Raw genomic sequence first — 26,509 nt, forward strand, 5'->3', positions numbered from 1 at the left:
AATCTGGACACAGCTCTCAAATCCTTCACAAAAATAAACTCAAAAGTAAAATGCAAAACTAGAAAACTCCTACAAGGTAACACAGAAGAAGAGTTAGATAACTTTGGGTATGACGATGACTTTTCAGATACAACACCAAAAACATGGTCCATGAAAGACATAATTGATAACTTGGAGTTTTTTAAAATTAAAAACTTCTGCTCTACAAAATACACTATTAGGAAATTGAGAGGACAAGCCATGGGCTAGGAGAAAATATTTGCAAAAGATACATCTGCTAAAGGAATGTTATCTAAAATACCAAAAAACTCTTAACACTCAACAATAAAAAAATGAACCATCTGATTTTTTAAATGGGGGGGTGGCAAAAGACCTGAGTGGATACCTCACCAAAGAAGATAGCTGGCAAATAAGCATATAAAAAGATGCTCACAAAGGAAAACTGCATTTTTGTACATATTTTGTTAGATTTATACCTGTTTAATTTTGGGGGTACTGATTTCTTAGAATAGTTTTAACTTTTTAAAACAGTCCCCCAAACCCAAAAGATGAATAATATGTTGTGATACATGAAAATTACATGAAATTCAAATTTTAGTATAAATAAGAATTTTATTATAACATAGCTATGCTTATTCATTTACATATTTGTCTCTGGCAGTTTTCATGCTACAACAGCTAAGTTGAGTAGTTTCAAAATAAACTTTATTTACTTTAGACAGGGTCTCACTATGTTGCCCAGGCTGGTCTCGAGCTCTAGGGCTCAAACGATCCTCTCACCTCGGCCTCCCAAAGTGCTGAGACTATGGGCGTGAGCCACTGCACCCGGCTCTGACAGAAACTTTATATGGCCTGAATTATTTACTACCTGGCCCCTCACAAAAAAAGTTTGCTGATCCTTGGTCTAGAGTATAGGTAGGGGCTGGGAGTCAATAGCATAAGAAAATAGCAAGTTATTTGTCAATACCAAATCACTTGGGTCTGGATGACATCACCAAAGAAGCTGGTTGGATTAAACAGGAGGGTTCTGAAGCAGGAAGGATTTGAAGCCTACAGAGTGGGGAGGAGCAAGCAAAGCCACCTGGAAAGGAGTGATGGGAAGGCTGGTGGTGGCACAGAATAAAAGCCCACAGTGAGCAGTGTCACACAGGCCAAGAGAGAAAAGTCAGGCTGGCTATGTTGCATGAAGCTGCGAGGTCACATATGACAGTATTTAATTAGATTTGGTGATATTTGTGACTGCCAAGAACAGTTTTAGTGGAATGATGAAGATGAAAGCCTCCAGACTTGGAGTGGAAAAGTGAGTGATAAATGAGTGAAAGTGAGGAAAAGTAACTTTATGTAATACTTTTCATAAGCTCTGCTGTGAGAAGAGTCAGAGAAATAAATGGTAGCTCAAGGGGAATATAGAAATAAGAAAGGGATTTTTTTTTTTAAAAACAGGGTCTCACTCTGTTGCCCAGGCTGGGGTGCAGTGGCACAATATTGGCCCACTGCAATCTCCGCCTCCCGGGTTCAAGCAATTTTTCCACCTCAACCTCCCGACTAGCTGGGAGTACAGGCACGTGTCACTGCGACTGGCTAATTTTTGTATTTTTAGTAGAGACAGAGTTTCACCATGTTGGCCAGGATGGTCTTGAATTCCTGGCCTCAAGTAACCCACCTGTGTCGGCTTCCCAAAGTGCTGGGATTACAGGCATGAGCCACCACACCTGGCAAGAAAGGAATTTTTAAAGGTGAGCAATAGAGAGTGTTTACATGCTGTGGAAATAATGCAGTAGAGGAGAAACTGATGACAGAAGAGACTCAGCAGGATGACAGGAGTGATATCGGACAGAGTCGGAGGGAGTGGATCTGGACCCTACATGGGGAGATTAGTCTCTGACAGTTCAGGGATACCCCTCCCACCGTAAAAGATGGATATACCCAGAATAAGTTCAGAAACAGGGAGGGTTGAGAATTTGATGGTAAGATGATGAAGATCTTCCTTTCTGTTTCTATTTTCTCAACAGACAGTGACTTTTCCTTATGATATGTATACTGGAGGTGGGTTAGTGAGGGGAACGCCTTTAAAAAGAGAAGAGAGGGAGTGAGAAACTCATCAAGAAGAGGAAAGCAAATTTACGAGGGAAACAAATTAACATTGCCTGGCATTGGGTATCTGTCTGAGATTTGGGGTCATGGATTTGAAGTGAAAACAGTGACTTTCTCCAGTGACAACCAGCAGAATTGATTCTTACAGTTGGATTCAACCAATAATTCTCCAAAGATGCCACAGGCTGCAGTCAATTTTTATTCCCTTGTATATTTTTTTTTAGACAAGGTCTCACTCTGTTGCCCAGGCTGGGATGCAGTGGCATGATATCGGTTCACTGCAACCTCCGCCTCCTGGGTTCAAACAATTCTTCCACCTCAACCTCCCGACTAGCTGGGAGTACAGGCTGTATTCTTTGGGCTGTGCCAAGTTGTTCCTACTTTGACAGATACATGATACATAGAGATGAACAGCCATCATTAGTTTTTAAGGTGCTGTATCTATCTATTCAATTACTATAGAATAAATGGCTATTTTTTTCTTCCTGCAAAGTATAATGCAAATTACTGTCTTATTTTTCAGGCAGTCCTTGACAAAGTACTACAACTCAATTATCCATTCTCCTACCTGAATTAGTGTAACTTTTGAAGCATCAAACATACTCAGGTATTTTTCTATGCTATATATGCAAATAATTCAGATCCCTGCTAATCCATTTCTTAAAGATGCAATGGTGTGTTGATCTGGCATTTCCAATCACAGTTTGACCTACTGTGAGAAAGCATCAATGTGCATTTTCTCATCAATGCCTCCCTAACACCTAGTAAATCCTTAGTATATAGTAGGTGCTCATTAAGTATTTGCTGAATTAATGAATCTCAATTTGAGAATAAAATATAAATGGATGGTTTTTATGAAGTATACAAAAATAAAATATTCACAAGTTAGAGTATTCAATACATTCAAATTATGCCTTCATTTGAATGTTCTCATCATTATTTTACTCAAATGGAATACATACTTCCAATATAAATCTTCTTAAAAGTATTGTTTAGCAAATTATTTATCCTGATATTAATTACAATGACCATATATTTTTGCTATCAAGTTGCTTTCTTTTTAAAAAACTTAAATTAGAATTGTAAAACTCCCATACACTGCTGCTTCATATAAATACTGAATGCTTCCAGCAGAGGGCTCAAGAATTCTATTTTAAGGAAAAAAGAATTCCTTATTATGAATATTTAAGGAAAAGTGAAAGAAAAGAAAGAAAATAAGGTGTTTTGTAGTCTATGCATATACTACGTGTAGTCTATGTATTCTGTAGTCTATGTGTAGTATATACACAGACCGCAAAATGTCTATGTATGAATGCATAGTATGTAAATAAAAATGCATAGTATATAAATAAAAGGCATAGTATACAATAAATTTAATACATTTATTATATACTATGCATATAATATGCATATTCATATAACATAATAACATGTAAATGCATAGAATATAAATAAAAAATGTACTTACATCTTATCTAATTCCAGAAAAGAAGTTAAAGTAAATTATAATCACAAAATCTTTATAAAATCACATAGACATATGGGCATCTGAAGAAAATGGGCATCCAAAAAAAAGCAGAAAGATAACATATAACATGTAAGTAAGTGAGAATTTGGAGTGAAAATATTTTTTTACCTTTATTCTTATTAATAATTTTGTAAAAATTTGGGTCATGTTTTTTCATTTTCAAAGATTAAAAAGTTATTTTTATAGAATTTGCAGTATCCTTATTTTTAGTGCTGAAACAAGGATGAAAACAATTTGGGAAGTGTGTGGAATGATTTATTTATGGAGCAAGCTGGGAATTTGGAGGCACTTCATTTTCATAGGCAGAACTAATGGGCTGTAGCACCACTTTATTCATGCCTGCAACTAACATTAAGATCCCTCTGGGATTTCAAAACCGTTCAGAAAGAGGTCTCAAATCTTTTTATTCTGTCTATTTACTTATTATCTTCTCTTCCTCATTTCAAAAAGGATCTGAGGCATCAATACAAGCATTTAAATATTAAGAATAAAAATAACTCAAAGCAAGAGAAAAGAGGAAACAATATGAGGTCAGGAGTGTGTGTGTGTGTGTATGTGTGTGTGTTTATCCATCCTCATAACTATTATAAGTGGGTCACAAATGTGGCTCTATGCTTCCTAGCATCAAAACCGAAAAAAAAATATAACCTAAAGCAAGATTAAAAGGTGAAAATACTAGGGAGAATTCTAGCTTCTCCAGACCCCGAGGTGTAATGGAAATTTCCCAGCAGACATTAAGAGGGTTATTGAATGATTTGCTTGATAATACTTCTAATAATACTATCAGAAGTATATTTTATAGAACATTGCATACAAAGTGAAGGTTAATAACAAGATTATTTAAGACCCAGACATCCAGTTTTCTGGTTTTCTGGCTTGATCTAGGTATAAAATTTAAAATATTTAGAAGTCCTTCTCAATGGAGTCAACACTACCTTCTCGGGGAAATTTGGAAATTTGCGTGGATATTTCTGGTCCTCCCACAAGGGTGGGCAATATTGGCCTTTATTGGGCAGTGGCTGGGAGGTTAGATGGCAGACAACACACAGGGCGGTCACCAACCACAAGGACTGACCTACAGCCTGCATGCTGGAATGCCCTGCTGGGTGTGCACAGAAGTGAAACATTTTTTTATACAGACTGAAGCCCCGGACCTAACTCTGTTTTACATATTAACACATTCTTTGCTGTTCTGTGTCAAAACACACTGGCTTTTCCAGGAATGCTGCCACCATAAAAACAAAGAGAAGACTGTTACTTTGTTTTGTTTAGAATTTTACAATACCAAGGGTTGTTCATTATTTTGGAAAATCATGTCACATGCCACCTGGGATCTGTCCTTGTGGTATCTGAGTTGCCAGTACAACATTCATTCAGTGAGCGTGATCTCGGCTCACTGCAGCCTCCACCTGCTGAGTTCAAGCAGTTCTGCTGCCTCAGCCTACTGAGTAGCTGGGATTACAGGTGCCCACCACTACACCTGGCTAATTTTTTTAGTTTTTAGTAGAGATGGGGTTTTACCACGTTGGCCAGGCTGGTCTCAATCTGCATCTGCATCTGCATCTGCATCTGCATCTGCTGTCCCAATCACGGCGATTCTCCCTATAGGTGCAGACAGGTGACTATTTCATCATGTCTTTTGGAAGGGTTGTGCCCCAGCATGTACACACTGAAATGTAAAGGATTTTAAACACAAACTTCTTTTCTTTTGTTTGTTCTTTTACATATGGTTAGGAAATTCTATCGGTGCTTAGAGTAATTTGTGTAAGTATGTTATATTGTCTAGGAATTCCACTTTAGGATAGTAAGGTGGTCTTTTTATATTAAGGACTGACAGTTGAGATTGAGAACCACCAAGCCAGATGAATAGACTGCGTATCTTTTGGACATCCTTTATGTGTAAAATTTCTCCTAAATGAACTTTTAGTAAGAGTTGTCCAGAAAACAGGATAAGGCTGGAGTACAATTGTTCTTTTTTTCTGAATAAGACAAAAAGATTATAATGCTGCAAGAATATTGTTCAAACACATGTGTTTTTTTGTTTGTTTGAGATGGAGTTTCGCTCTTGTTGCCCAGGCTGGAGTGTAGTGGCGTGATCTCAGCCTCCACCTGCTGAGTTCAAGCAGTTCTGCTGCCTCAGTCCACTGAGTAGCTGGGATTACAGGTGTCCACCACCACACCTGGATAATTTTTTTATTTTTAGTAGAGACGGGGTTTTGCCACGTTGGCCAGGCTGGTCTCAAACTCCTGACCTCAGGTGATCTGCCCACCTTGCCCTCCCAAGGTGCTAGGATTACAGGCGTGAGCCACCACATCCAAGCCCACATTGCGTTTTCATTAGGTGACTGAGTTTAATAATATCCCAAAGGAAAATGTCTGTGCCTGAAATGTGACTATTACTCAAGTAGAAGGCTAGACTAATGTAATAGAGTCTGCCCCTATTTTTGTTATTTCACTCCTGATGGCTTTCAAGCCCCACCCTTCCCTATTTCCCTGCTTGCCCTACATCTGAGCAAAGGTTTAAAAAAGTCTGAAGGCCGGGCGCGGTGGCTCACGCCTGTAATCCCAGCACTTCGGGAGGCCGAGGCGGGCGGATCACAAGGTCAGGAGATCGAGACCATGGTGAAACCCCGTCTCTACTAAAAATACAAAAAAAAAAAAAAAATGAGCCGGGCGCGGTGGCGGGCGCCTGTAGTTCCAGCTACTCGGGAGGCTGAGGCAAGAGAATGGCGTGAACCCAGGAGGCGGAGCTTGCAGTGAGCCAGGATCGCGCCACTGCACTCCAGCTTGGGCGACAGAGCGAGACTCCGTCTAAAAAAAAAAAAAAAAAGGCCTGAAAACTCTCTCCAAAATACACAAGCCCTGCCTAAAGGTAGCCCTTGCTCCTGCCCCACAGTAAAAGCCAAAGCCAGCTATACCTCCGTGCTCTCTCAAGCCATTTTTGCACCTGCTTAGGAGTCACCCTGCTCTCTCCAGAAAGCCTCATTATGTGAGGAATAAACTTTTTCACATTCTGTTGGGGTATGTTGCATTATCAGTCTCAACATCCAAATCAGATTTTGGGTTGGGGGGTGGGCATTCTATTTCTGCCAAGTGACTGCAAGACAATGAAGACATAAATTTGTAAATTATTTGAGAAAAACAAGAATACACTTTTCAAAAATCAAAACATACTGAATTGGAAAGCTAATCTTAGAAGGGTGGCCACAGTCAAACTTCTTTGCACAGAGACATTTTAGACATGAATCTGCTGAACGAATGGCTTTATACATTTCTGCAGCACAAACTACACTCTGAGCACATTCTGACTGGACAGCACAGAGACATTTAATAAAGGAGAACAGACTGGCGTGAAGCAGAGACTGTCACTTAGAATTGGCCCTGCCCTACAGGTGGGAGGCCCTCCTACATGACTACAGCTGTTCTCTGTGAGAAAGAGACAGGTCTTGGGACCAACAAAGCTGTTCATATTTTATGACTTCACCCCCAAACAGGAAGCAGACTAATCTACTTGTTTGTTTCAATAATACACTGATAAAAGAGAAAATCTCCCCCAAGGCAAATAACTAGTTTCAAAAGATCTAAAAAAGCAAAAAAGTCCCTGATGAAATTCAAACTTCCTCTTTTGTTTCACCCTTCTCAAACTTTTCATGTCAACACTCCAGTTATGGACTCAGGCACAGCTCTGACAAGAAGGTGAGGAGAAATGTCACTTTCTGCAAAATTCAAAATCAAGTAGTGCCCCCGTCATCGACAGTTTCATTTTCTACGGTTTCAGTTACCCATGGTAAACTGCAGTCCAAAAATATTAAACAGAAAATTCTAGAAATAAACAATTCATAAGTTTTAAATTATGCACCATTCTGAGTGACATGATGCAATCTTCAATCATCCCACTCTGTCCCACCAAGACATGAATCATTCCTTTGTTCAGCATATCCTCATTGTAGATGCTCTCTGCCTGTTAGTAACCTAGTAGCCCTCTGGGTGATCAGATCACTGTGGCAGTATCTCAGTGCTTGTGTTTACTTTACTTAATAATGGCCCCAAGGTGCAAGAGAAGTGGTGTATTGCTATAATTGCTCTACTTTATTATTAGTGATTGTTGTTAATCTCTTATTGTGCCTAATTTATAAACTAAATTTTATGACAGGTGTGTATGTATAGGAAAAAACATAATATATATAGTATATATAAAAACATAGTGTATATATAGTATACATACTATGTGTATGTATAGGGAAAAAACATAGTATATATAGGGTTTGGTACTTATCTGAGGTTTCAGGCATCCATTGGGGTCTTGGAATATAGCCCCTGCAGGTAAGGAGGGGCTGCTATATTCCTTAGAATGTGTATTTCTCTCTGTACCCCCCAAAGCCCAGGGCACAGTGGAGGTGCCTCGGCGGCCTTTTACTTGCCAGGTAGGTACTGCCAGCTAAAGAAAGGATTGTGAGGCTAAAATATTTAAACCACTGAATAGTCTTAACACTACTCCCAAGAGAAACATTTAAAAAATTTTCTCCCATATTTGTTCCATGTGCTACTTTAGCTCAACTGGGTTATGTTTATGAGTAAATCTGACAGGGACTTTCTCCATATAAATGGACACTTCTGCCCCTGAAGGGATAGTCCATGAGAAAGCAGATCCAATTAAGATTCCTGTCACTCTGCTGCCTGGCCTGATGCTCAGGTCTCCCAAGAAAAGTATTCTGCTGTGGGGAATACAGTTTCAACGATCATCGAAATGTAATGCACAGTGTTTGCAGCATCAGGGCTCTATATCAAAAAGTCATGTGAAATTACTAGGGAACGAAATGACAATCAGTAAGAAAAAGTTACTATGTGAGACCTCTGACTGAATGAATATTTTTAAGATAATTTTCCCTTTTAACAGAGTATCATAGTTTTCTTGATTTCCAAAGGCTTTCAAATATGAATAATAATAGTTATACAATATTTCCTTGTAAAGATTGTACTGAAGCATTCTCTGGGTCAGAGAAGTGTAGTTAGGGTGAATACCCCCCAAGAGATGGGTTCTTCTATGATTTTGAGAAGCCAAGGGCTGGAGTTATTGAATAATAAAGAGAAATGCAAAGAACACATATCCTAAGGCATCCTTCTTCAGAAGCCTAGATATGACATAATTGGTTCACAGCTGACAGAGTTAGCAGTGCCTGGAAGTAGAGAATTGTAAAGGGGACTATAAATGTCACTATCATTTGATGCAGAGTTTCTCTCTCCACTGCGTTTCTGGAATCTCTTCATCAGTCTCCAAGGGACAGAACAGGAGGATAGCTCTCTGGAAATTAAGAGGAAGCTCACTAGGTTTCAACCCTTGCTCCACTACATGTCAGGTATTTATCACAGTGCTTGGCATATAGTCTATATTTCTTGACATCATCATAGCCAGAGTGTCAAACAATAAACTTTATTGTGGTTTTCAGTCCTATTTGCTTCCCTTTGGGTCCTAAGGTACTCAAATTTCTAGAGGCTTATCCCAAGGCCTTTGGTGCTGGAAGTTCTACTTTCCAAGCAAGGGCTCTTCTTTTTATAAAAAGGATCTTGATGTTTTCTGCTCTTCACAATCAGGCTGGGTTTTTTCATTTTTGCTTTTTGATTTTCTAAAAACACCTGCCTGCTCCTGGGTGGCTGACCTCTTGTCTAGTTTGGACTGGGATCCATCTCCCAGGCAACATTTCCATCAGAGTATTTTTCCTCCTTCTTCCTCATGCCTTTTCTACTCAGGACTGGTCTCAAACATTAATAAACTTGGCCAGTGTTTCAAAGTGAGGAGAGTAAGGGAGGCCAGGGTAACAGGATGGGCCCTCTTGCCCACCAGAGTAAATGGAGTTTGTATTTTCTTAGATTCACTTTATACTTTTCTCTCTAAGGTAGATCTGCCCAGAGTCAGTTTATGTCACCATTTGCTTCCAACCTTGCTCCCAAAACAAGCCCTGCAGAGCAACAGCAGCCTGGCCTCTATGCCCTCCACCACTGGTTCTGCTGTAATAATGGCCTCCAGGCATGGCTGTGCAAGGACACCCACGACGGCTGCACTGCATCACAAGCTCTATTCAAGCAGTGTCCCAAGCAGGGTGTGCCCAGATGAAGGGCACATTTCTCATGAGTGCAAAGGCAGAGTGAATGCTTATGCAGACCTGTTTGCTACTCAATAGGAAATGCATGCATTTTCAGAATATGTATTAGCATTAAGAGGAAAATTTGCTTTTTCTTTAAAATTTCCTGGATGAAATCTGTAGGCCAATTTTAAGAAGGCTACACTTTAGAGCAATGTGTAGGAGGAACACACACACATCTTGCTACACTTAGAGGCATTCATTCATCACTCCCACTCTATACTTCCAATTTCTCTCCAAGACAGCAACAATTTCCAGACACTTAAAATACGTACATTTCATACTATGCATATTACAACTGACTAAACATATAATCAACTGTTAGAAATAGCTATAGGCAGATACACTCGATGTTAACCCTGAGTTTTTACAAATCTATATACATATCAAGGCTAAAGACTCATGTCATTGAATGTCCCTAATAGTAAATAACAGTTAAGAAACTGAAGAATTATGCTTTCACTCACATTCCAATGCTCCAACCCTTTTGCTTAATGTTAATGTCAGTTCCATAGTAAGAGAAAGCAGCTGTTCACCTATCCCAAGAAACTACAATTCATTATTTTTGCCATCAGCTGTGTCGATGTCTCAAAGGGAAAATAGATTTATTACAAATTAAAGATGTTTAAGAACCAAAATTTCTCGGATGTTGTTCAAGAAAGGCTGTAGAGGTATCAGCTTCTACTCTGTGGCAAAGAGTGATCACACAGAGAGAACAAGTCCAAGCCCTCATGGACTGACTTGTAAAGGCACAGTTTCCAAGTTGAGAAAACCACCAAGATAGTGTACTCTGTAAATGCCCAAACACTTTTCTGCCTCCTTCAACAAAGTCTAACAAATATAACTTAATCTTTTCTTAATGACAGAGTATAATTGAAAACGAACAACAGACTTGAAATTAGTAGTACTGGGTTTGCCTAACTGGGCCAAAATATCTGAGAGAATGATCTGAGTCAATTCACTGCATCTCCCTGGGTTTGTCATCTTTCAAGTGGGGCCACAGCATTCCTTAGAGCTGTTTTAAAGATTGGTTTAAACAGCACGCATAAAGTGCCTAGTGCTGTCCCCTGGCTTTTTCAGAGGGTGCACCAGGAAATGTCAGCCCCCTTCCTGTCCCCTCAGCACACAATTTGAACAGATGAATTACTGCTGTATGCCACAGGCTGTCATATGCCTCTGTGGATGCACAGTCAGAATAAGTCTCTGGTGTTTGGACAGAATAATTGCAGCCCCAGGTCTGACCCTAGGACTTGCTTTTCTTTCTTCCTTTTTAAAGGCACTTAGACCAGATATATTTTCATCTCATGTGGCTTTTTTTTTTTTTTCTCAGAAAAGTAGAATTTAAGCACCTGAGGCATATGACTCCTGGGCAATGGGATATGGCTGCCCTTCTGCAAATACCTTCCTGCTTTCTAAGTAGGTTTCTTTGTCTTCAAAAAGTCAGCTCCCTTTCTGCTATCTTCACTTCAGTTCACATTTCATAGATCCTTTGTGTGATAGGAATTACATGCACACACGCATGTACACACACACAGGCATCAACTTAGACATTCTGAAGGAAATCACAAAGCAATCAAGCAAGCAATAAGGCAGCCACATATATCTGCACGTGTATTTCAACTCAGCCTTCCCAGGAATTTGTACTCTTGAGTTTCCCAATACTTCAAACATGCTTTACAGACCATTGCCTCTAAGCTTAAACCGTTCAGTTGCTAATGCCGCTGAGTGCAGACACCATTTACTCGAGTAGTTTTACAAAAAAAAAATTAAAAAATAAAAAATTACTATTTCATCTCCATGGCACACCTATGAAGAACTATGGGTTTTCAATCTCACTCTAGAGATGGGCAAATACAGGTGTGACCACACGTAATTCAGGTATAAAAAGAGAAATAATAAGACACAATTTAGAGATGGTATCTTTCTTCATACCTGTAAACCAAAAAACACAAAATACATGATTTACTCACCTCACTAGGAATATATTTTGGCAACTCTGTGAATGATAATGGCCTGCCTTAATTTCCTAAGGCTGGAAATTTGGCAGGGCTAATCCTGAATTTGTGATTCACCACTTTTCTTTCTCCTGTTATACTTTCTACTTGATTGATGGCTTATTTCCTTTATACTTAGTAGTTTCTTCTAGCTGCTAGAGTTGCCTCAATTATTCTAAGACACATATCTTCAACTCTACTGACTCCAGAAAAGAGAATAAATGATATCATACATTTTAATAAGCCTCTAAAGAAAATTTAGTGAAAAACAGAGACTACAAAGACAACAGAAAAGATTAATGACAGTGAGACTTCATTCTTTGAAAATATAAAGTCAACAAAACTTTAGCCAGACTAAGAAAAAAGAGAGAAGATTGAAATAAATAAAATCAGAAATTAAAGAGAATATACTACAACAGATACCACAGACATACAAAAGACAAGAGACTATTATGAATAATTACACACCAAAAAATTGGACAATCTAGAAGAAATGGATAAAGTCCTAGAAACATACAACCTAGCAAGACTGAATAAAAAAGTAATAAAAAATCTGAACAGACCAATAGCAAGTAAGGAGATTATATCAATACTATTAATAAAAAATTTTTCCCAATAAAGAAAAATCTAGGACCTTATAGCATCACAGAATTCTACCAAACATTTAAAGAAGAACGAATATCAATCTTTCTTAAAACTCTTTCAAAAAATTGAAGAAGGAACACTTTCAAATTCATTTTATGAAACTAGCATTATTATGATACCAAAGCCAGACAAAGACACTACAAGAAAAGAAAACTTCAGGCCAGGCCGGGCGCAGTGGCTCAAGCCTGTAATCTCAGCACTTTGGGAGACCAAGACGGGCGGATCACGAGGTCAGGAGATCGAGACCATCCTGGCTAACACGTTGAAACCCCGTCTCTACTAAAAAAAATACAAAAAACTAGCCGGGCGATGTGGCAGGCGCCTGTAGTCCCAGCTACTTGGGAGGCTGAGGCAGAAGAATGGCGTAAACCCGGGAGGCAGAGCTTTCAGTGAGCTGAGATCTGGCCACTGCACTCCAGTTTGGGTGACAGAGCCAGACTCCATCTCAAAAAAAAAAAAAGAGAAAACTTCAGGCCAATATCCATGATGAACATGGATGCAAAACTCCTCAAGAAAATACTAGCAAACCACATTCAACAGCACAGTGAATGATTAAAAGAATCATTCACTATGATCAAGGAAGATTTATCCCTGGGATGCAATGATGATTCAACATATGCAAATATTAATAAATAAATGTAATATACCATGTTAACAGAATGACAGACAACAACCATATGATCATCTGACTAGATTTAGCAAAAGCATTTGACAAAATTCAGCATCCTATCATGATAAAAACTTTGAAAAAGTTAGGCATAGAGAGAATGTGTCTCAATACAATAAAGGCCATACATGAAAAGCCCAGAGTTAACATCATACTCAATGGTGAAAAGTTGAAAGCTCTTCCTTTAAGATCAGAAACAAGACAATTATGCCCATTTTGACCACTTCTACTCAACATAGTACTGGAAGTTCTAGCCCGAGAAATTAGACAAGAAAAAAAAAAAAAACACAACTGAGAACTTGAATAGTTGGCAATCTTGTGCAAAAAGAACAAAGCTAGAGCCATCACAAGAAGATGAGAAAATAAATAACCCAATCAAAAAATTGGCAAATGACCTAATAGACCCTTCTCAAAAGAAGACATACAAATGGCCAACAGGTATGTGAAAAAAATTCATCATCATTAGTCATCAGGGAAATGCAAATGAAAACCATGGTGAGATATCACCTCACCCCTACTATATAAAAAGACAATAGATAACAAGTATTGGTGAGGGTGTGGAGAAAATTAAACCCTTGTGCACTGTTAGTGGGAATGTAAATTAATACCGCCATTATGTTAAACAGTATGGAGGTTCTTCAAAAAAGTAAAAATAAAATTATCATATGAACCATCAATCCTATTTCTGGGTAACAGCCAAAGGAATTGAAATTATTATGCTATAGAGATATCTATATACCCATGTTCACTGCAGCAGCATTATTTGCAGTAACTAAGATATGAATGCAATCTAGTTGTCTGTCATCAGGTGAATAAAGAAAGAAAAGATGGTATGTACACACAACATACTGCTATTTAGCTTTAAGGAGTAGAGAAATCCTGTCATTTGCAATGACATGGATGAACCTGGAGAACACCATGATAAGTGAAATAAGCCAGGCCCAGAAAGACAAATACTTCATGATCTCACTTACATGCTGAATCTAAAAAAAGTTGAACTCATAGAAGTAGCAAGTAGAATGATGGTAACCAAAGACTAGGGGAGGGTGTTTTCTTGTCCATTTAGTGTTGTTATAAAGGAATACCTGAGATTGGGTAATTTATATAAGAAAAAGGTTTATTTGGCTCATGGTTCTGCAGGCTAAACAAGAAACATGGCTCCAGCATCTGCTTCTGGTGAGGGTTTCAGGCTGTTTCCACTCATGGCAGAGGGGAAGCAGAGCTGGCATGTGCAGAGATCACATAGTAAGAGAGGAGGCAAGAGAGTGGGAAGGAGGTGCCAGGCTCTTTTTAATAAACAGCTCTCTCAGGAATTAACAGTGAGAACTCACTCACACCCTGAGGGAGAGCATCAGTCTATTCATGAAGAATCAAACAACATGACCCAAACATCCACCTACAGACCCCACCTCCAACACTGGGGATCAAATTTCCACATGAGATTTGGAGAGGACAAACATCCAAACTGTAGCAGGGGTGGATGGGCTGAGGGGAGATGTGGATCAAAAGGGTAATAGTTTCAGTTACACAGCAGGAATAAGCTGTAGTGATCTACTTCACAGAATGGTAACTATAATAAATAATAATGCATTATATAGTTCAACATTGCTAGAAGAGTACATTTAAAATGTTTTCACCACAAAAAAAAATAGGTAGGTGAGGTGACAGATTTGTTAATTAGTCTGATTTAATCATTCCACATTGTAAACATATATCAGAACATCACATTTACATCACATAAGTATACAGAATTATTATTTGCTAATTAAGAATAAAATTAAACAAAAATAAAATTCAGTAGATAAATGAGCTCCCACACATTCTTCAAGACCCAAATACCACCCTCTCTTTAAAATTTTGTATTGGTAGCCACACTTGACCACATGCATCCTTTTCCCACTCTGTTTTGTATTCTGCTTCTGTTATAACTCTAACACCAGTAAGGATTTTAATTATATATTTAATCATGTATGCCTCTCTTTCTCTCATTAGGATGCCAGCCTCTCAAGAGAAGACGCTTTCATTTTAGCATAGAAGATAATGAATCCAAGTTGGATGAAATGGTGCTAAAGAACAAAAATTTATAAAAGGGGAGCTAAACATCCAGTCTGTATTTGAATTGATTTATTTGAGTAGTTCTCAAATGTAAATGGATATCCTCTGATGTCCTATAAATCCTATAACAATTTTAGTCATGAATGTATTAGGATTTCAAACCATCAAAATCTAGTAATCTAAATGCCTTCAATTCTGACTCTGAGGTATGTGGAAGACACGGTACCAAGATGCTGGACATAAATTTTGGGGGCTCTAAATTTTTTGTTTTGTTTTTAAGACAATAAAGCCATGATTGAGTCACTGAGCTTCAGTGATAACAATGAGAATCCATTATCTTGCAAACTCTTTCCCTTATGACAGTTCTTTAAGATATTCAAAAAATTACACCAGCAAGCACTAAGTTCAATTTATAATACTATGTTCACTGTATCATATTTAAAAATCAAATTGCTTTACTTACCTTTCAATAACTTTAGTCATAAAATTAAGTGGATGTGAATCTTATTTTTAACATCAAAATGAGTAACAAGAACGATAACTAAATCTCATACCTCAAGGATAATCTCCTTTGGTTAGGTGTAGTTAAAATATTAAACCTTTCAGATCACGTTTAATACCATACCTGTCCTGTGTATGCAAATTCCAGAGCCTGCTTTAAGCCAAGGCTGGTCACACCATGCAAATTAACTTCATCAGCTCCACTTTCCACCATACAAAGACTGAACATTGCCTGAGGTGAGGAAAGAAAGAAAGACAGTTTTGAGACTTTGAAAGCAAGGGAGCAAGACAAAATTCTACAGAGACTAGGGAAAACAAAGTTTTACAAATTAATAATTGATTTTGATTTTTGAAATGCTTCTACAAAGTGTCATTGACACAAACCACTGCAAATCATCTTGATGTCTGAACAGTTACAATAACAGCACACACAGGATGGCACTCCTCACTATATACAGTACTTCCATATGTAATACACAGTCTCATTTTGAGGTGATGGTATTTAGGCTCACCGAACTCTCTTTCTCTTGGTCCTGGATTCTCATAGCTACCAAGTTATATGCAGCAGTCCCAAATATCCTGCCCAATAGGACACGAAAAGCCTTCATCTCCTGACTTCTCTGCTTTTTTCTGCCTCAGTCCAATGAAACAGCTAGTTCCTCTCATCTGCCATTGTATTAGTTCATTTTCATACTGCTATAAAGAACTGCCTGAGACTAGGGACTTATAAAGGAAAGAGGTTTCATTGACTCACAGTTCAGAATGGCTGGGGAGGCCTCAGGAAACTTACAATAATGGTGGAAGGTGAAGGGGAAGCAAGGATTGTTTTTCACAAGGCAGCAGAAAGAAGAAGTGCGAAGTGAAGGGGAAGAGCCCTTTATAAAACCATCAGATCTTGTGAGAACTCACTCACTATCACGAGAACAGCATGGGGGAAATCACCCCCATGATTCAATTACCCTCCACCTGGTCTCTCCTTTGACATGCAGGGATTATAGGGTCTATGGGGACTACAATTCAAGATGAGATTTGGGTGGGAATACAAAGCCATGTGTCACACACTCCATTTTAGTGGTTCTCAAAGTGTAGCCCTTGGACCAGAGACGTCAGCATCACCTGGGAACATGTTTGAGTACAGACTCTCAGGGCTCCACTGCAGACTTATTGAAACTGATACTCCAAGTGGGGCCCAGCAATCTGTATTGTAATAGGACCTCCAGGTGATTCTTATGCCCACTTGAATTTGAGAACCACTAAGCTATTCAGTGCAAGTGAATTTGCCCCCAACCAATTCTCCAAATGGCCAATTTATTGCAAATCAATATGTCAAATGAAAATTTGAAATTAAAAAAACAAAAACTTGCCAAATTAAACAAATGTATGAGTTTCCATAAAAAAATTTAAAAAGGCGGCTGGGTGCGGTGGCTCAAGCCTGTAATCCCAGCACTTTGGGAGGCCAAGACGGGTGGATCACGAGGTCAGGAGATCGAGACCATCCTGGCTAACCCGGTGAAACCCCACCTCTACTAAAAAATACAAAAAACTAGCCGGGCGAGGTGGCGGGCGCCTGTAGTCCCAGCTACTCGGGAGGCTGAGGCAGGAGAATGGCGTGAACCCAGGAGGCGGAGCTTGCAGTGAGCCGAGATCTGGCCACTGCACTCCAGCCTGGGCGACAGAGCAAGACTCCGTCTCAAAAAAAAAAAAAAAAAAAAAAAAAAAAAAAAAAAAAAAAAAAAAAAAAAACCCGACACTAATTTGTGCACCATTAATCTTTGACTTAAGAAATATAAAGAGAATTCAATTTTGTTTACTGATAATGAGAGAAGTCTTGTGGGAACTGTTCCCTGAGATTCTGCAGTTTAGCTAACTTTATAGTAGCAAAACAAAAACAAAAACAAAAACACCTCACTATACTATGTGGTATTTAGTCCATGCTGAATTTTTTTAATTTAAAAAATGTGATTTTTTTTTACTTTTGCCAATGTATCAATATTCATCTTTTAGAAATTTTGTTTATTTAAATTTTATCAATGCCTAAGGAATGTACATATTTCAGGGGTACATATGATAATTTAATATAGTCATACTTTTTAATGACCAAATCAGTGTATTTGAGATATCTATCACCTTAAAAATGTCTTTTCTTTATGCTTGAAACATTCAAATTATTCTCTTATAGTGATTTTCTTTTCTTTCTTTTTTCTTTCTTTCTTTCTTTTTTTTTTTTTTTGAGATGGAGTCTTGCTCTATCACCCAGACTGGAGTATAGTGGCTCAATCTTGCCTGACTGCAACCTCTGCCTCCCAGGCTCATGAGATTCTCCTGCCTCAGCCTCCCGAGTAGCTGGGATTACAGGTGCCTGCCACCACTCCTGGCTAATTTTTCTATTTTTAGTAGAGACAAGGTTTCGCCATATTGGCCAGGCTGGTCTCGAACTCCTGACCTTGTGATCCGCCTGCCTCAGCCTCCTAAAGTGCTGGGATTACAGGCGTGAACCACCGTGCCCAGCTCCTTTCTAGCTATTTTCAAGTGTACAATAGATTACTGTAAACTATAGTCACTCTACTGATCTAACACTAGGTCTTATTTCTTCTATTAAACTGTATATTTGCACCCATTATTCAATATCCCCATCATCCTCCCCCTCCCAACGACCCTTCCCAGCCTACTGGGTAGGGTAATGGGTAACCACCAGTCTACTCTCTGTCTTCATGAGATTCACTTTTTTTTAAGCTCTCACATATAAGTGACGACATACATTATTTGTCTTTTTGTGCTTGGCTTATTTCACTTAACATAATGACCTCCAGTTCCATCCACATTGCTGCAAATGACAGGATTTCATTTTTTTATAACATTTATTTGGGTATATATACCGCATTTTCTTTGTCCATTCATTCACTGATAAGCACTTAGTTAATTCCATTTTCCTTTTTTTTTTTTTTTTTGTTTGAGACAGAGTCTTGCTCTGCCACCCAGGCTGGAGTGCAGTGGCATGACCTCAGCTCACCGCAACCTCCGCCTCCTGGGTTCAAGCAATTCTGTTTCCTCAGCCCCCCGAGTAGCTGGGGCTACAGGCACGTGCCACCACACCCGGCTAATTTATATATTTTTACTAGAGATGGGGTTTCACCATGTTGGCCAGACTGGTCTCGAACTCCTGACCTCAATTGATCCACCTGCCTCAGCCTCCCTAAGTGCTGGAGTGCTGGGATTACAGGTATGAGCCACTGCACCCGGCCCAATTCCAAATTTTGACTATTGTGAATAGTGCTACAATAAACATGGGAGTGCAGATATACTGATTTCCTTTCTTTTGGATATATAATATGTATTTTACAATATACTGATTTCCTTACTTTTGAATATATACCTGTGGTAAAATTGCTGAGTCATATGCAAGCTACATTTTTAGTTTCTTGAGGAACCTCCATTCTGTTCTCCATAGTGGCTGTACTAATTTATTCCCATCAACAGAGTACTAGAGTTCCCCTTTCTCCATATTATTGCCTCTCTTTTTGATAAAAGCCATTTTAACTGGGGTGAGGTATTTCACCGTAGTTTTGATTTGCATCTTCTGATGCTCAGTGACCTTCAGTATTTTTTTACGTATGTCTGTTGGACATTTGTATGTCTTCTTTTAAGAAATACCTATTTTTGCCCATTTTTAAATTGGATTTTTTTTTTTTTTTTTGGCTAGTGAACTGTTTGAGCTTCTTATATATTCTGGTTATCAATCCCTTGTCAGATGGTAGTTTACAAATATTTGTCCCAATTCTGTGGGTTTGCCCTTCACTTTGTTGATTGTTTCCTTTGCTGTGTAGAAGCTTTTTAGCTTGATGAAATTCCATTTGTCTATTTTTGCTTTGGCTGCCTGTGTTTTGGGGGTCTTGATCCCAAAAAGCCTTTGCCTAGACCGATGTCCTGTAGCATTTCCCCAATATTGTCTTCTAGTTATTTCATAGTTGGGGCCTTAGATTTAAGTCTTTAATACATTTTGATTTGATTTTTGTGTATAGTTAGAGATAAGGGTGTAGTTACATTCTTCTGCATATAGTTATGCAATTTTCCCAGCACCATGTATTAAGAAGACTGTCTTTTCCCCATTGTATGTTGTTGGCACCTTTGCAAAGATAAGTTGTCTGTAAATGTGTGGACTTATATTTGGGTTCCCTAATCTATTCCATTGATCTATGTGTCTGTTTTTATGCCAGTACCAGGCTGGTTTAGTTACTATAGCTTTTTAGTACATTTTGATATCTGATAGTGTAACGTCTTTGTTCTTTTTGCTCAGGGTGGCTTTGGCTATTTGGGATTTTTGTGGTTCCATTTATATTTAGGATATTTTTTCTATTTCTGTGAAGAACGTCATTGGAAATTTGATATGGATTGCATTGAATCTGTAAACTACTTTGGGTAGTATTGTTATTTTAGCAGTATTCATTATTCCTATCCATGAACATGGAATATCTTTCCCTTTTTTTGGCATCATCTTCTTTCATCAGTGTTTTATAGTTTTCCTTGTTTAGACATTTTACTTCTTTGGTTAAATTGATTCCTAGGTATTTTATATTCTTTGTACTATTGAACTAATAGGATTTTATTTTAACAAATGTATTTTTTTATCCTCACAAGTCTATACATTTTAAATTAATATGTATAAGATGAACAATATAAACTGATGACCCATTATTCCTTGTAGAGATCTTCATTTCCATCTCACTGCATTAGAGAGTTTTACGTTTTCATAATGAAAAGGATTATTTTTGAGAGCTTAATTTATGGTTAAACTTTTTACTGTTAGAAACACTAAATTATTGCTCTCTTGCCATTTAAGAAATTTTCCAAAATAGATTTTAAATACAATTTGAAAAATAAAATAACATTCAGAATATCTTAAAGCTATTGGGAGTATTTAACATATAATATATTCAACTATATTTGATATATTAAAAAGCTAACATTCATAATGTATTTAACTTTCAGAAATTTATCATAAATTTTAAAAATTGAACATTTTTTAGAACTTAGGATGTTCCACATAGTACAGCTTAGTGCCAAGAGAAATTGCCTTGACCACTATATCCCCCTGTAGGAGAAAAGAGCAGGAGGACTCCTACAGTCTTTGCTGCTAAAGATCGCCAGTCTTCACCAACACAAACCCCAGCTGACAGAGATGCCTGGAGCCCATGCTTTTGCATACCCTGGAGCTGAAGGGGGTCACTCTGGCACCCTGCACCTGGTATGGCTTCACATGAGCCTACACCTGGCTGTGATGTCACTTGTCTTGCACCTGCACCAGGACCTGGCAACCCCACGCACCATGACAGTGTCACACAATCCCCAAAACCAGTGCCCCTGCATACCCCTCAGAACTTGCATTGGACCCACAACCACCACACACCCCACCCATCCTCACACCTCAGGTGATTATTTAAGAACCACCACACACCCCACCCATCATCACACCTCAGGTATCATCACACCTCAGGTGAAAGTCTTCCCCACCAAAGCCAGTCTGTAATATCTGAAAGATGTAACTGCTCCTTCAAATGTTCAGACACCAATGCAAGGCTACAAGGAACATGAAATGTCAGGGAAACCTAACATCACTAAAGGAAATGATAATTCCAGTAACGATACCAAAGAAATGGAGACCTATGAATTGCCTGACAAAGTTATTGCTTTAAGAAATTATCATTGAACACAGACAACTCAATAATATCAGGAAAATAATACATAAACAAAAGGGAAAGTTAGAGAAATGTAAATTTTATGTAATACACAAATGAAAGGGAAAATTAGAGAAATGCAAACCACAAAAATGAAGCAAATTCTGAGGCTGAAGAACACAATAAATGAAACAAAAAAATGCAACAGACAGCTTCAATACCAGACTTGATCAAACAGAGGAAAGAATTAGTAAACTTGAATACTGGTCGTTTAAAATTATCCAGTCAAAGGACAAAAAAGAAAAAAGAGTAAAAAGGAGTAAAGAAAGCCTATGGCTTTTATGAAACAGTATCAAGTAAACCAATTTATATTATAAAAGCTTAATAAAAAGAAGAGAAATAGAAAGGAGAAGAAAGATTATTGAAAACGAATAATTACCAAAAACATTTCAAATCAGGGGAAGGAAGTGGACATCTGGATTGATGAACCCCAAAGAATCCTAAATAAGTTGAATACAAAGAGATCTGCACCAGGATATATTATAATTAAATTTTCAAAAGTTAAAGACAGAGAATTTTGAAAGAAGCAAAAGAAGAGTGACTTGTCACATATAAGGGAACCATCTCCATGAGACAAATCAGTGGATTTTTTTAGTAGAAATATTGCAGGCCAGAAGAGAGTGGGATGATACATTCAGAATACTGAAAGAAAAAAACTGCCAAGAATACAATATCTGGCAAAACTATCCTTTAAAAATAAATGAAACAGAAAGTCTTTCCCAGGGAAACAAAAACTGAGAGAGTTTGTGACTCCTAAACCTACTTTACATGAAATGGCTAAGGGGGTTCTTCAAATTGAAACAAAAACATGCTAAACAGTAACGTGAAAGCATAAGAAACCATAAATATCACTGGCAAAAGTAAAGATATGGACAAATACATAATAATGTAACACTGTAATGGTGGTGTGTAAGTTACTTTTATCCCAACATTTAAAAGATAAAAGACCAAAATTTGTTGATGGATACACAATATAAAAAGAAGTAAACTCTGACTGCAAAAACATAAAGTTTGGGGGAGGTGGTAAAAGTGGAGAATTTTTGTGTGCAGTTGAGTTTCAAGTTATCAACTTAAAATAGACCATTGTAACTACAAGACATTTTATGCCAGGCTTGAGGTAACCACACAGAAAAAAAAAAATTATAATAGATATACAAAAGATAAATAGAAAAGAATCAAAACAAATACTACAAAAATAATCAAATAACAAAGGAAGATAGCAAGAGAAGATGAGAGACCACTTTCATTCAACTTAGTACTGGAAGTCCTACCCAGTGCAATTAAACAAGAAAAAGAAATAAAAAGCATCCAAACTGGAGAGGAAAAAGTGAAATTGTCTCTGTAGATAACATGATTATATATGTAGGAAACCCTGAAGATTCAACCAAAAAACAATGTTAGAACTAAGAAATGAGTTTAACAAAGTTTTTTGGTGCAAAATTAACATTCAAAAATCAGTGGTATTTCTGTACACAAACAGAAAAGTAATAAAAAAGAAATTTAACAAAACCATCCCATTTAAAAGAACAAAGAAAATACTTAGGCATAAATTTAATCAAAGAAGTGAAAGACTTGTTAACTGAAAGTTATAAAATACTGGTGAAGGAAATCAAAGACACAGATAAAATGGAAAGACATCCATGTCCACGGATTAAAAAACAATGTGTTAAAATGTTCATACTACTCAAAGTGATCTATACGTTCAACACAACCCCTACCAAAATCCAAGTGGCATTCTTTATAGAAATAGAAAAAAAAAAATGCTAAAATCAAATGGAACCACAAAAGACCCTGAATAGCCAAAGAAATCTTAAACATGAAGAACATACTGAAGGCATCATACTTCCTGATTTCAAAATACATTACAAAGCTACAGTAATCAAAACAGTATAGTACTGTCATAAAAACAGATATATAGACCAACTAACAGAATAGCCCAGAAATAAATCCATGCATCTGTGGTAAACTGATCTTTGATAGAGTGCCAAGAACACACAATAGGGAAAGGACAGGCTCTTCAATATATGGTGCAAGAAAAACTTGATATCTGCATGCCAAAGAATAGAATTGAACCCTTATCTCATATCATACGCAAAAATTAACTTAAATGTGTTAATGACTTAAATGTAAGATTTAAAACAATAAAGAAGAAAGTGTAGGGGAAAGTTCCTTGACATTGGTCAAATAATTTTTTGGATATGACACCAAACTACTGGCAACAAAAGCAAAAATAAAGTGGCCTTGCATCAAACTAAAAACTTATGCATACCAAAGGAAACAATCAACAGATTAAAATGGCAACCCACAGAATGGGAAAAATATTTGCAAACCATATATCTGATAAAGCGTTAATATTCAAAAATATTTAAGGAACTCACAAAATTCAATAGCTAAATAAATAAATAAATAACTGAACTTTAAAATGGTCACAGGACCTGAATAGACATTTTTCCAAAGAAGGCATACAAATGGACAACAGGTATATAAAAAGATGCTCAATATCACTAATCGTCAGGGAAAAGTAAGTAAAAACCACAATGAGGTGTCTCTTCACATCCGTTAGAATAATTATTACCAAAAAGACAAAAGATAATTGTTAGTGAGGTTGTAGAGAAAAGGGAATCCTTGTTATTATTGGTTGGAATGTAAATTGGTACAGCCATTATGGGAAACAGTAGAGAGGGTACTAAAAATTTTTTTTTAAAGAACTACCTTATGATCTAACAATCTCACTTCTGGGTATGTATGCAAAGAAAATGAAATTAGTATCTCAAAGTGATAGCCACACTCCCATGGTTATTGCAGCATTATTTACAATAGCTACAATATGGAAACAATCTTAATGTCCCTCAACGAATATATGGATAAAGAAAATGTGAGACATACACATACACACGAACATTATTTAGCCTTAAAAAAGAAGAAAATCCTGCCATTTGCAACAATATGGATGAACCTGGAAGACATTATGCTAAGTGAAATAAACTGGACACAGAAAGACAAATATTGAATGATCTCACTTATATAGGCATATTTTGGAGATAGAGTGGGTTTAGTTCCAGACCACCTTAATAAAGCAAATATCATAACACAATGAGTCATACATATGTTTTGGTTTCCCAGTACATATAAAAGTTATGTTGACACTATACTGTGGTCCATTAAGTATACATACAAAGTGAAAAGCACCTGACATATGGCAAGCTCTTAGTAAAATTTATATTTTGTGGTAACAACAAAATGTAGTGAAGTTTCTTTTAAGTATTCCCTGGTTTAAAGGACTGATATATTAGGAGAAGCACCAGTTTCTGTTGTTGTTTTTTTTTTAATCAAGTGTGGCTACAGATAAAAAAGGCTAACAGGAAATTATCTTTAGAGTTAAGTAGATTTTGTTTATGCGTTTGTAGAAGATTACCTGAAATTTAAAAATTAAAAAATAGATCACAGTTAAATAAAAACCTTTAGTTTATAAAATGTTGAATTTGCTTCTAAACTTCTTGAAAAGAACCTGAAAGAAATTTCAGTTGTTTTCAGTGTCTGCTTTTTATTACATGGGTGGTTAAGTTTTTAACACTCCCCACACCAACCAAGTTCTTTTTTCAGATCTTCCAGTTGTAATTGCACCTGATGTGCTGACCACCTGCTTGCCACCAATCCCGTATGTACAGCAGGACTCAAATAGCTTAAACTGCAGAAGAATATTCTGGGTTAATGAAAAGGAAAAACTTCCTAGGAACAAAGGTTAAAAAAATAAAATAGGCTGCCAAAGGAGTTTTAAAAATCTACATTTCTAGGGTCTTTCAAAAGTAATCAGGGTAACACTGGCATAGAATAGGGATCCTCAATCAGAGGGTTAGTAGAGTTGGGAGGAAAACACAATTCCTTAAATAGTGTATATCTATATTTGCACGTTTGTATGTGCAATAAAGAGACACCATATTGGTAATTATTTTATATCAATACAATTAAATGCATCTATAATTGCTATATTATAGAGTATGATTGTAGAGGGAAAAAATAGACTTAATTTTATCCTGTTTACATAAGTATTTTTTTGGATCATTGCAATGAACATGTATTACTTATGAATTTCAACCAATTCCCTTTTAAAAACTTGGTTTTATTTTTAATGTTCAGAACTATGCAGGAAGATACATCTGGTTCTATAACCTACTGGTTATGTGGGCAATTTATCTTGGAACTTTGGCTAATTTTTTACCTTCTCTGAGCCTCAGGCCCTTTTTCTGTAAAATGGGAATAATACCAACTTCACAGGGTTGTCATAGGTTTAAATACAATTATGCTTAATGTCAGGCATAATATATGGCACACGGTAGATGTTTAATAGGTAGAAACTGTTGCTATAATCCAGGTTGAATGTCTCACTGTCCCATGTCTCCCTTTGATTCCAACTGAAACGACAGCTGAGAAACAGCACTCTCCACTCAACTGCTGACTAAATCCATTCATTTCAAATAGTTTCCAAATGACAGTCTCACTCTAAATCCCTATCTCTGGCTTCAGGACTTCACTTTTGCAACATACTCCTAGACTTCTACTTTATGGAATGACCTCATTATAAAAATCATCACCACCACTTCTATAAACACAGAACTTCCACTTTGACATCACATCATACTGTTTAGAAATTTAACATTGCCCAGGCACCGTGAGTCATGTCTATAATCCCACCACTTTGGGAGGCTGAGGCTGGAAGTTCACTTGAGGCCAGGAGTTTGAGACCAGGCTGGGTAACATAGGGAGACCCTATCTCTACAAACAATTAAAAAAATTAGCTAAGCATGGTGGTATGCACCTGTATTCCCAGTTACTCAAGACAGTGAGGGAGGAGGATTGCTTGACCCCAGGAGTTTGAGGCTGCAGTAAGCCATGATCACACCACTGCATCCCAGCTTGGGCAAGAGAGTGAGATTCTATCTCAAAAAAAAAATTAATGTTAAAAATTTAATGCTTATCACAATTTTTAAAAACCATAATTAACCTAAAGATTAAAAAAGGGGAACTATTATATCAAGGTCAATGTCTTGGATATAATAAATTTAAAAGACATCTCAATTAGGAAGAGCCTCATTGGATACCGCTTGGTGATAAGGAAGAACTTGGCCATTTGGCACAGTGAAACACCAGTTGCC

At 37.3% G+C, this 26,509-nt stretch overlaps 1 protein-coding gene across 5 annotated transcripts in view; it reads right to left on the reverse strand.

The window, feature by feature from the left end:
- Positions 1–26,509, reverse strand: part of KLHL32 (kelch-like family member 32) — a 226,282-nt gene that overhangs the window by 98,748 nt on the left and 101,025 nt on the right. For 3 of the 5 annotated variants that reach the window (XM_011968385.1, XM_011968386.1, XM_011968389.1), the window contains one exon: positions 15,749–15,856. The exons of the other annotated variants lie outside the window; for them this stretch is intronic. In XM_011968385.1, the coding sequence (XP_011823775.1) occupies positions 15,749–15,856 (108 nt within the window). The remainder of the gene's footprint in view (positions 1–15,748; positions 15,857–26,509) is intronic. 5 annotated transcript variants of the gene reach the window in all.

Source organism: Mandrillus leucophaeus, unplaced genomic scaffold (genome assembly GCF_000951045.1).
Source record: "Mandrillus leucophaeus isolate KB7577 unplaced genomic scaffold, Mleu.le_1.0 Scaffold841, whole genome shotgun sequence".
Classification (NCBI taxonomy): domain Eukaryota; kingdom Metazoa; phylum Chordata; class Mammalia; order Primates; family Cercopithecidae; genus Mandrillus; species Mandrillus leucophaeus.